The sequence below is a fragment of the Cyprinus carpio genome, chromosome B12 (assembly GCF_018340385.1).
Source record: "Cyprinus carpio isolate SPL01 chromosome B12, ASM1834038v1, whole genome shotgun sequence".
Taxonomy (NCBI): Eukaryota; Metazoa; Chordata; class Actinopteri; order Cypriniformes; family Cyprinidae; genus Cyprinus; species Cyprinus carpio.
This window is the reverse complement of record NC_056608.1, coordinates 6,060,438-6,073,271: the sequence shown is the minus strand read 5'-3', so window position 1 is coordinate 6,073,271 and position 12,834 is coordinate 6,060,438. Positions and strand designations below refer to the sequence as shown.

The 12,834-nt window shown below is 37.4% G+C and overlaps 1 protein-coding gene across 1 annotated transcript in view; it reads right to left on the bottom strand.

Annotated features, from left to right (window-relative positions):
• The window catches only part of LOC109048171 (rho-related BTB domain-containing protein 1-like), a 17,330-nt gene extending 5,698 nt beyond the window's left edge, over nt 1-11,632 (bottom strand). The window contains exons 1-6 of the mRNA XM_042735077.1: nt 11,209-11,632; nt 9,226-9,421; nt 8,895-8,999; nt 4,435-4,619; nt 3,321-4,279; nt 3,031-3,149 (exon numbers count right to left, since the gene is read on the bottom strand). Of these exons, the coding sequence (XP_042591011.1) occupies nt 3,031-3,149; nt 3,321-4,279; nt 4,435-4,619; nt 8,895-8,999; nt 9,226-9,405 (1,548 nt within the window). The 5' untranslated portion in view covers nt 9,406-9,421; nt 11,209-11,632. The remainder of the gene's footprint in view (nt 1-3,030; nt 3,150-3,320; nt 4,280-4,434; nt 4,620-8,894; nt 9,000-9,225; nt 9,422-11,208) is intronic.
• Nucleotides 11,633-12,834: the final 1,202 nt, after the last annotated feature.

The following is a 12,834-nucleotide window of genomic DNA, read 5'->3' as shown; positions in this document are numbered from 1 at the left end:
TTTTATTATTAATATAATTATAATCAAATAATTATTATATATTTTTAAAGCCTCTTTAAGGCTGCATTTATCTGATAAAAAAATACAGTAAAACACTAAGCAACAATTTATAAAAACATTTATAATGTAATAAAATAATTGTATTTCAAATAAATGCTGTTCACTGAACTTTGTATTCATAAAAGAATCCTGGAAAAATATATATATATATATATCATGGTTTCCACATAAATATTATGCAGGATATTTTCAGCATTGATAATAATAAGAACCATTATTAATAACTGAGCACCAAATCAGCATATTATAATGATTTCTGAAGGATCATGTGACCCTGAAGACTGGAGTAATGGCTGTTGAAAATCACAATACAGTAAATCAAATTTTTAAATATTTAAATATAAAATAATTTTAAATTATAATGATTTTTCACAACATAACTGTTTTGTTGTTGTTGTTGTTGTTGTTTGTTTGTTTGTTTTTTTACTGTATTTTTAATCTTGGTGAACTTGGTGACTTCTTTCAAAATCATTTTAAAAAATCTGAATTATTCTGAACTTTTAGTCTTTACAAATATTGTATATAATATTGTTGTTATTACATTTTCTTTTTTATAGAGATTTACGGAATTTATTTTTAGGAAGTTATTTTATTTAAAATGTTTTAGGTATTTTTTTAATGAAAAATGACATTACAAACCTTCTTCTAATAACACACACGAATGATTACATGTTGACTTTCATAGGATTTATAGATGATTACTAAAAAAAGTGTAAAACTCAAATTATTAATCATTATATATTTTAATTCAGCCATAATAAATATTGTGTATTTAATCGACTCTTCTCAGCTGACCTCTGGAGATGAGACTATTTGGTCTTTAATCTCTATGAAACTGATGGCCGGCTCACCAGCAGTCCAGCATTACTAAGCACATTTGGGCAGCACACGCAGATAGATGCTGCTACGTAACTCATTACATAATACTCTTCAAGGGCAAGCATGGTAGATTGGTGTGTTTTGCCGGGGTAGTCTAACCACTCCAAAAGAGAGTGCAAAGAAAAAGAAGCATGCTCTTATGGATTTCAGCAAGCACTGTGGACTTAAGTCTGGAAGTAGGACGCTGTCTAAAATATATATGTCCCAATTGTACCACTGGCATGAAATGCACTAAGGCAAAAAAAAAAAAAAAAAAAAAATATTTGGCCATCGTGTATTGAGTCCCTGGTGCAAAGATTAACCATAGAGGAAAACAGATCACTGTCTCTGAATGACGTCTGCTTTTCCTCCTTAGGCTTTATTCCACCTGTTAAAGGGGAAATTAATGAACAGTGCCACAGATAAAGGCATCTATTTGGACAGTGGCAATAGGATTAAGTGTGCATGTGGCAACTGTGGAATGAGCAAAAAGCATAATGTTTGCTTCAAACAGCAGGAAGTATTAAATTGATTCTGCATCTCAGCTCATCAGTTATGAATTATGCATGTAAATGGCTATAAATGTAAAAGTATGAGGCTAACTGTATTATAAGTTTATTATTTATACATTAATCAAAATGATTACAAAGACAAAAATATTTTTTAAATATTGTAAAAATGTAACATTTCAAAAATAAATAAATGTGCACTAAAATATAGATTAAAAACTCCATAAATCTCAATATAGGAAAAATGACTTGTGGAAACTAAATCTAATACTGAAACGAATTAAATATGAAAGCAGTTTCCCAAATTCCCAAATAAAGTTCTGAATGAACAATTACTACAGCTAAACTGAAATAAAAAAAAAAATCAATGCAAAACAAAATACAAATGAATGACACAAAAATGACATTTCAAAAATGTGATAACCCTGCTATTGTGAATAAAATGTCTTGTAAGACAAAAACACCATGCACTCCAAAAAGGTCATGAGAACTGACAGATCATTCATCACAGCAGATATAGATTTTCAAAAAGTCACTTAGAGACAGCAGGATGAGACTATTTTAGTTATTCAAGAATTTGATGCATTTTGTTGGCAAGCCAGTGTCTGTAAAATGTGTCAGTGCGCATCTATTTGAGTATGTAAGCGCATGTAAATGTCTGAGCGGTGTGACCTTGTACCATCTGCTTGAGAACTAGCAGACTCATTAAGCGGGTCATATGATGCAATTTAAATTTTTCCTTTCTCTTTGGAGTGTTACAAGCTCTTGGTGCATGAAGAAGATCTGCAAAGTTGCAAAGACTAAAGTCTCAAATCCAAAGAGATATTCTTTATCAAAGACTCTGCCATGCCCACCCTAAAATGGCTAATTCAAACACGCCCCCACGTCTACGTCACTATGTGGAAATATTTGTGTAATGCCGCCCAAATGTTCACGCAAAGAAAGAAGGCGTGGTTTCAGTAACCGCAGTCAGTGTTGAAGCAGCAATGTCAGGGAGATGCTGTGTGTTTCTAGGCAAAAGCACTTTATTTGGCCTTCTGAAAGTAGATGCATTTAGGAATCTTTAAGATTACTTACAACAGAGCAGCAATGTATTTTATGGACGACTGTTTCGTGAACCTAGGATGGGAGGTAATTCAGACTTTGCTACGACAATCTGGCGCTTCTGAATCAGCTACTATTAGTATGTTTTGTTATTAGTTTAAGTATTTGCTATTGACTGTTCAAATGCGAGTTTTGCGTGTCGTGTGTGTGTGCATGTACATTTCCGACGAGTGCTTGCGGTGTTCGGCCAATTACAGTGCACTGGGTCGGTTGGTCAATCAGAGTGGACAGCGCTTGTCAGAAGGAGGGACTTTGTAGAAAATGACGCGTTTGAAAGAGGCGGGGCATAGAGGACCTACAATAATGTACAGTATTTGAAAAATAATGTGTATTTTGAACATTAAAGCACGTCAACATATTCTGTTAAACCAAATACACAAAATAATGATCTTTAAAAACGCATCATATGACCCCTTTAATGCTTAGGACAAAATAAAGATGTTCTGTAGATTTGTCAGTGCCCTAACTGGAGCTCATTAAACATTGTTTTCGCACTCACCTCATCATTTGCACTCTCCATGAAAAAGCCCCCAAATAAGGCCGCCATCCAATCACAGCTAGAGATCAGCAGTGGTTTGTGGGCGTTAATGGTGCCATCATCCAACCTGAACACCACATCTGCAAAAAGAGTCCAAAACTGATGAGAAACTGCATTTTACAAAGATATCCTTCAACTAGAATAAGCATATTTCAGGAGGCTTTTGCAGCAAATAATTAAAAATCACTTTAAAAAGACTGTGTATCTTTCTCATTCAAAGATACAACAAACACATCTTGGTTCCTCAATACCTGTGAAGTTATTCTTGGCGAGACACTCTTTGATTCGGTTGGCCTTTCTCACATGGAACGCTTTTGTGATCTCTTGATTCATGAAGCCCTCATTGTTCATGATGTTCTCCACCATCATCCTAAGATCAAACACTTCTAGGATCTCTGCGATCTGGGCAATCTTCATCAGGTCCTTCTCCTTCTCATCCAGTTCACCAGTGTAGAGGAAGCGTAGGACAGCGCTGAATGGTCCATGGTGGATGGAATGATCCATCTTGACAACAGTCATAAGAGCTGGTGCACCTGTGATCGGATTGATCACGTTCTCCTTGTGGATGCTGTGGAAGGCCTTGCTCCAAGACACCAGAGACAGTTTGGTGCGCCGGCGCATCCCACTGAAACTCATCATCTTGAGGGTTCCGTCACTCTTGGATGCCCTGAGTGAGCACGGTGAAAGATTTGAGAGGACGGTCACGTCCTCTTCCGTGTCCAGGCTTAGTGTGCGCATCAGTTGATCCCGCCCATGACGCTCAGTTACCACCAAGCACTGGGACTCATCTGAGAAGTCCATCTGAAAGAGGTCAAAGAATTTGGAAGATGAGGTAGATAGGTAGATCCTGTGGGCAAACAAGTGGATGTGTTCCTGAATGGTGAACATAACATCAGCACACAGGGGGCTCTCAAGAAGCTGCTTCGGGCCATCCCGGTTTTTGGCTGGGCACTCAGGGATCTTAATAAGTGGTGGAGGGGCTTTGGGGGGCAAAAATGGTGCCTGCAACAGTGGCTTTTGGACCTTCCTCAGGTGGGACTTCCAGAATTGTAGGTGGCGTCTGGAAATGAGGGCTGCTCGGATGGCATTATCAAAGATATCCTTAATGCCAAACTGATCAAAAACGCTTGTCTCGTAGTATGGGATGCCAAGCTCTTTGGCGACCTCCCTTCCACTCTCCGGTGGCAAAATATCTCCGGGTTTAATGGGCCTGTGAGAGACAAATAAATACAGCGGTAATATGACTACGCGCTCCCGGCAAGAGCATATGCAAATTCCTGAGAAGTTCTTGCATGGGAATTGTCAAGGAATATCCAAGTTCCAACTTATTGGATTCAGAAGAACAGGGCCTTTAGTTACCAGTACCTTGATAATGGTCGCCTAGCTCGATTGACTGCCTCCAGGTCAGCATAGCGCAAGTCCAGCTGGCAACCGACCAAGATGACAGGTGTGCGAGGACAGAAGTGCTTGATCTCGAGGTACCACATGGTTTTAACATGGTGTAGGGAGTTGGGGTTGGCGATGGAAAAGCAGAGAACCACGACGTCAGATTCGAAAGTAAAAGTTGAGAAGTAAATCGAGTAACTGTCCAATGAAAACTCATCTGTTTAACAACACAGGGCAAGACACCACGAATCACGCATGCTAACAGGATTTTAAGCCAAGAGTGTTGAATGTGACAGGTGCCAAGCAGTATCCGTAGCAAAACCACAGTCCTTCAGTGTTTGGTGGACATGCAAAACCTGCGATCTCAATGCCAGCCTGACATTGACCCCTTGACAGCACGCAAAAAGATTGCCTTTAGTTTACACAAGTCTTATGCCGGAGACTACAAACTCCTTAGGCAATGCTTTTTTGTTTGGCTGCCTCTGTGAGGACTAGAACAAACATGATCAGCAAAACAGACGAAACAAAAGCACAAAAAGGATGACATGCAGACATTCTGGCGCACTGCTGGCATACCTTCCTGTAGCAAGATTACAAAGCCTATCCTGGGGAGGGGGCAACACCCGTCACTACACGAGTAAGTGAATAATGTACGATCACCCGTTTGCCATTGTCCACATAAGGAATCGTGCATTTCTTGCTGACTGGGCAAGCAAAGGTCTCAGATACCACACCACACAGTTGGCAATGCAGAGAATTATGGAGATGCTAGCAGGCTTGAGGACTTACAGTGTCTCTCTTATGTTTCACGAGCTTGCATAAAGATCATAGGAGCCCTAAAAACAAAAAAGAGGCACAGAACAATGCTACATAATAATTGTCTTTGTAGTCAACAACAGTTCAGGGAAATCTATCTGAAGGAGAGCAACTTTACAGCCAGAGTCTATAATGACAATATAAGTCCAAAGGGACAGTAAACCAGAGTTTGATATCAAACAGCTTTTAAAGTTAAAGATATGCTTTGATATGGCACTGCATGGTCCCAACAATTGCTAGGACAAAACCTATCCTATCCTCAGTAATGGTTTGCTGAAAACTAAACATCTCTGGTCAAAATGGGGATCTTGGCAGTTCACCCTAGAGCTCCAGAGAAAAGCCTGTTTGATGTTAAGCCAGAATCAATACACTTCTGGTAAAACATGTAGCATTTATTTGGGCCTCAGAATCTCTTGGAAAGCCAGCGTGGTTGCAATTGCCCTCTCAATAACTCAACAATACCCCCCACAACCTGAATAAATGAGAGCAAATCAGTAACAGCAATTAGTAAACAGCAATTATCTTTATTAACCTTACATCAATCCAGGGAGTAGAACACTCAAGATGTCATTAATTAACAATTAATAACAAAACACACTATCAGAAGGAGTCATTTGTAAAATTGCTACATCCATGCAAAAAGTCTTTGTCTCCATTAGGTAAACTCACATAGACTGATTGCAGCAAAGGTTGTATTTTCTCAACGTCAACAATGTCAGCTAATCACCCAGATTTATGACCTCTGTTTTGCGGAGCTGTTTCTTCTCGTTCATCACTAAATGAACCAGTCACTCTCAGCGAGGGCTGCAGATATGTGAGTATGTTTAAGTGATAGAGATGTTGCTATTGTGTTTCTATTAGTGGGCAGGATTGCGGACTGCTTTAAGTGTAAAAATATGCGTTCTACTGTCCCAAACAAGCCAAGGTGAGGAATAGCTTCTTAATCCAGGGTGTTTGTTAGGACACTTCAAGCAGAGGAGTTGCCTATTTGGTTTGGCTATTTGACTCTAAACTCTGGATGAGACACTCTTAGCCTATGCTCATAAAGCAGAAAACACACTTCTTACTCTTCTATTTAGTAAGTACAGGTTTAGAGAAGCACAGTACCATTGGAATCTCATTCCTGTAAACTTTTGGGTTACTTTTGAGGCCAATAGAGTACACCAGTCACACACTGTAGCCCTGAGTAAGACGCCTAGCGAACATTTAGAAGTCATTCTTTGAGTCTGAGCCAAGCTTTATTACTCCCGACCTCAGTGCACTGGTTTTATTTATAGGATGCAATAAAGCAGGGAGGACTAAAAATATAATTCTATCGAACAAGACTGGACCAAAGTCAAGGAGCAAGGCATGCTTTCCAGACAATCAGGTGTATCTGATTGAAATAGTCTAATGCATCTGGATTGGGACTGGTCTAGTGCTAAATCACAAAATATTCTCTCACGTAGGGTAAATATGCAGACAACCCTTCCTTAGGTTTCTATGGGACACTGCAGGAATATCTTTTCTTCTTACAGGGATTCTTGAAGTGTGTCACATTCCCCTTCCTAGCTAGTGCGAATCATGAACATGAATTTGGGTGCTAACAATCCATTTAGCATGGGAACACAGATGACTAAATTACCTTTGACATGACAAAAAACATTGCTTTATAACAAGCTATGACCAATATTCTTCTTATAATATTTCTGGCCACATTAAGTAAATATAATCATCAACTGATGCTCTTTTTTATGGTGCATTCTGGGAATTTTTAGGGAGTAAACGTTTCAGTGCACTTTAATAAATTTAATTCACTAGACAGTGCACTACTAGTGAAGTAGGGAGTGGATTAAGACAGTCTAGGTTTTTAACATTATAAATCAAGATGTTTGTACTATCAATTTCTGAAAATTATGAAAAAAAATTCTTAAAATGAAAAAGTGAATTGGGTTTGACATATTATGCATGACTGATAACACCAAGCAAACTCTTTCTGTAAAACTGGCCAGTAATTGCTTTATTAACAGATAAACATAAAGTGACCTTGAATGAAGTAGCAACAATACGAACATGAATGCTGCATGCTATGCATTCTAAATTTCTTGTAAATACATATGTGAACATAACATAATTGATGTTAATTATGTTACTGCCAGTACAAACTTGAGAAACCAAAATGAATTTTGTGTCCTGCACCGAAAATGTCAGAAAAGAAAGCATAAAAGCAGCGAGCGTGTGATGAACGCAGAGAAAGACCTCATTAACCAAGTGCTTGACACAAAATGGCATGAGTTAACATAACAGTGTTCAGCTGTCATGTTCGGCCCGCATTCAGTTGCAAATAGCTCAGTGTCTGATGTCAGATCGAATGATGAAAGCATCTGATGGCAGGCTGCTTCCTGTCTTTCTGTTCAGTAAAGTGGTGGCATTTGTGAACTGAAGAAGCAATTAAGATTTTCTCTGGCAATTTGCTATAAGATATTATCCAGAGAGCACTGTGTAATTTTTTCTTATGCATGCCCTTATATTTATGTTATTTTGAACATCGTAGTTTAATCTGAGTCACACTGATATGGAATGCCACCCTAATGCAATTAATTTAATTTGAAAATTAAATTAAATTTGAATTAAAGGCATAGTTCACCCCAAAAAAATGTAATTAAATAAGTGTATTTTTGAGGAACACAAATGAAGATGTTTAGAATAATATTCACACTCCTCTTTTCTATACAATGAAAGTGAATGGTGACCAACAAAAGTATCATAAAATCAATACAACTTATGTGCTGTAAGTCTTCTGAAGCTTTGCAAATGCACATATTCAAATTAGTAAGTTGTGATTGGTCATGTGACACACAAAAAGGGTTCTGTGTACTTTGTTTTCAATAGTGTGTGTTTTTTTTAAAAACTGAAAGCAGAAAAATTAGAAAACACTAACTTTTTTATTAATCAATGAAAACCAAACAAGGATTCAACTTGAAAATGTATAAACAGCTTGAATTTTCAATATATTATTATTTAATATTTGGTGACAGTTATCCAGTTGCACAGAACTGAAAAAGAACTGATGTTGGTACGAACTGATCTTTGGTTGATCTAACAGTAAAAAGGGTCATTTTATGGTGGCCCACATTTGGAAAATAAACTGAAGTTAAATATCCAAGTTATTTATCCATTTTCTGTCCCTGAATGGAAAACTGAAATTCAGGCAATATTCTTTGTTATCAAAAAGGACATTTTCACAATTTTAGGCTTTCAATTTGAAATAAAAAACGAATAAACGCAATGTTCATGGACTATACAAGGACATACATAGACCAAGAAGCATTAAGTTTAAAAACAATATATTTGATTTTCTGAGCGATTTAATTGTATTGTTGTCTGACTTTTTGAGACTTAGATTGCATTATGCCTTTTTAGCTTAGTCACTACTGGTCACCATTTACTTCCATTATATGGAAAAGAGCTGCTTGAACATTCTGCTTTACACTTTTCTTTTCGAGTTCCCTGGAAGAAAGTCCTACAGGTTTGGAATGACAAGAGGGTGAATTAATAACCAAATTTTCATTTTTGGGGAACTATTGTTTTAAGCTTGCCCCACTACTACACAGAAATTGCAAATCAAACAGAATCTGTTCGTACCTCCCGTAGGCGAAGCGTCTGTCTTTGTGATGGTCTCCAAAGGTGTCCCATAGCCGGAGGGACACGCTTACGTCATCCACAACGTCTCTGGATCGTTCTAAGACCTGTGAGGAGTCATAGCATTAATTCGACTTTTAAAGCAGCACCTCTGCCCAAGAACAAACAAGACCACAGGCATATTTGATCTTTTTCTGTAATCTGTTTCCCTTCCGTCAGCTGAAATTGAAATGAATCCTGACGGAAACAAATCTGGGTATCATTATCTCCAGCCTTGGGTCTGACATAATGCCATGATAACGGAAAGGTAAATTTAATTGAGGGAAGATTTACCTCTTGACAGACTCTGTACTGATCGATGGCCCAGACGGTGGGTACATGGGTAGCCAACAGCTGGTACTGGGTCAGGGTAGTGTTGCAGGCCCGGGCACAAATAAGGCGAGTCTTCCCCACGGCATTGTCTCCAACAACAACACACTTGATGGTCTCTACATTGGGTCTTTCGTAGTCCATATTTAACTTGAGTATCCTACAACAAAAGGAATTATTGTACGAGAATTGATAACGCTGGACATACATACTGACCAAAGGAGGGATTTCATTTCAGGTCTATTAAATCAGAAGCTGCACAGAGCATTGACCTTGTTGTGGGTCAATGAAACCTCAATATAACACAGGACTTCTTGTTTTCACATTCCTAAAATAGTTGCCCTATATTATAGCCACATCTTGTTCCTGCTGAGCTGGACAAAACCCAACCCATATGACATTCTTATCAGATGCAATGTGTATGACTGCAAAAAAAAAAATATATATATATATATAAAAAAATGTTTGTTATTTTTTTACATTTATTAATTTATGTAAAGAAAAGAAAAATGTAAAAAAAAATCGAATCTAATGTAATCATAGAATAATAACACTACCAGTAAAGGTCATCCGTGTGATTTTATTACTTAATATTTAAATCATACAATTATTTTTCACATCTTAACTCCAAGGGAACATTTTATTACATAATAGAATATTAAATTACGGATATTGCCTTTAATGACTCCAATTAGTGAAACAACTGAAAAGATACAAATAAAGGGCATTATGCAAAATGCAGCATCATCTCTAGTTTTCACCTTCACACCTTCAATACATCTTCAGCTGGATCTTTTTTTTAAAGGTGAGGTGTAAAAAAATTCTCTGAAAAATCATCTTAATACACACTAAGACCAACATTTCTAAACCTAAAAATTCAGTTTCAACATGATGTTAATCAGCATATGTCAGCTATATGTAAACTTATGGTTTAAACACTAGAGCAAGGCATCCATTCATGCACCTCTATTCATAACATCTAGGCACTCTATATCCACTCATCTTTTATGTAACAATCTATTCATAAACAGTATAAAGACAGACTGCATTTTTTAGAGTCTGTTCCAATGTAATTGAAGGTCTAGGACATTGTAATCAAATAATGAATTTTAGCTGGAATCAGTTCAAATACTGAGCAACACATGCACACAGACACAAAACTCACTAAAATTGGAAACTTAATTGCTGTCTTAAATGATTTAAACAAAAGTGTTGCCAAGGTTGAGTGCACTTTTTCCAGCCACTTCCAATTACAGATGAATCCAAGTGGAAACAAAGTGGAAACTCATAAAATCAAGTAGAAAGGGACAAGGTAAATGTACTTTAAGAAATAAAGATATAGGCTATGTCATAACATAATGATTTTTATTTAGAGCACATAAATCTGGAGTGTCTGTTGCACTGTTGCACTGAAGTTTGAACTTGCAGCACAGTCATACTAAATCAGAGATATGACAGTGCATAATTCATATGAAAGGAATGTAAACACATGTATGCATGCATGCAAAACATTATTTCTAGCTCATCTGACACAAGGTTGATTCTTCTAATTATTACAATAGGTTTATTCTATATTATTATTATTACTATTATTAATATAAATAAAACCAGGTAATTTAGATGCTACCACAAGAAGCAGAATTATGTATGAAATATTTTCAGTGCTGAAAATGAAAACAGCAAGGTATGATCTTGCAAAGTAATTATTTATTTTTTATCACAGATGTAATGCATAGAGAATACTGACATTACCCCACGAATTGTAATTTTGGGAAATAATTTCATAATAAACAAAAGATAACACACATGTATATATATATAAAAAGACACATCGTCTCTTTGTAAGAAGTTGATCAACTGTCCTGCAAGGATGCGTGCATGATGAATTACATAAGGACACCACCCTGTAAACAAAAACCATCACACAGTGGACACAAGTATACGTACCGTGTCTTTGTGATGTGTGTGTTTATTGTTGTCAGAAGTCAGTTCAGTATACAGTGACTGCAGCTTGCTGATGGAAGAACAAACGCTCGTCGCTAGCTGGGCAAATGCTGCAAAACCATCTCCTAACCGCCTCTACGTCCCCGTCTGTGAGCAAAAAAAAGTTAATTCCTATATATCTGCAAGCGTACAGACTGATAAATATGCGGGTATAGTGTGTCCTTCCAGATCGCGAGGCTCTTTGAGAGAATCATCATCCGCCGCGAGTCAGATGCGGCTTCATTGTGACGTCATAGAGCCGGTGCTATTAATAGCGCGCGCGTACGATTTCATTCAGGAAAACAAGGTGCCTCATATGTGCTGTGAGCAAAAGAAGAGCATCAGCCAGCTTCTTGTACGCCTATTTTCATTGAAAGTCAAAGAGAAACGCATTCATTTAAAATAAGATAGGTCTTAAAATGTAATTACTCATTTGACTTGACATGTGACCGCATAAGTGTCAGTCACTGTCAAGGCTGGCAGCCATTTAAGATCTGGCTAATTTAATTCTGTATATAACAAGACACTGATGCTGTAAATTTTGAAATGTATATGAATTTATGTTACAAGCACAGTCAGATGTGCACGCTTCATGAATTCCTTACACCCTGATTAGATGCTAAAGGACTGACATCTCTGTTGTCTACTACATCATTTTAATCCAAATGTGTAGATTACCATCGACTAATTTTTGATATTATCTTGTACATATATCGGATGAGCAAAAACCTGAATGGCCGATTAGTTCTGTTTCATAATAACATAGTCCCAGTGTACATCAAAACAGACCAGACCTGTGAAACCAGCAGGAGAACAGTCTGTCCTAATTCTAGCAATTTCAGGCTTTTTACTTGCTTGGAGAAACACAGCTCAAATTATGAATGAAACCAGGGCGGTGGAGCCAGACACACATCAAGAGATACTTCAGGGCCCTGTCTCATGCCTCTAAGCCCAGAGGATGTTTTTGAATCATGCATGAAGTGTGTGATGTATTTATAACTGCTAGGAGCCTGATCCCTTGATTTGCTGGAGGCAGTAAATGAATGAAGGCAAAGTTGAGTGGGACACATCCTGTAAACAGGATTATTCAGCTCCAGTCCTGGGATGTCTGCTTGTCAAGGAGGTGATATTATGTGTAGCGTAACATATAAGTGAAATTTTCCAATTTGTAATCTGTAATCCTTTGAATTAATTCAAACAGCTCATGTAAAATTCCTGCTATGACCCACCTGTCAGACCCAGCTGTCATTTTTCTGTGCATAACCAATGATACATCACAATTGGTTTAAACTTTTTAAATGAAGGTTCTAAAAATGCACATTATTTCCACTTCGTATCAAGGATCACAAATAAATCACTGTGCATTTCTTCAGTAATTTGCCGAATACAATTTTAAAAACCAATATTATGATAACAAAGGGGAGCCTTTTTCCATATCATGATCCTGTGGTTAATCAAGATTGCAGGACTAGTGATGTGGGAATCCTTTTAATCTACTAAAGCCGTTGATATGCAGACAGAGTTGGCAGGTGAGTGTGCTAATCAGTCTTTAGCCAGTGGCACAATTAGATGTCTGTGTTTATGGCTTCA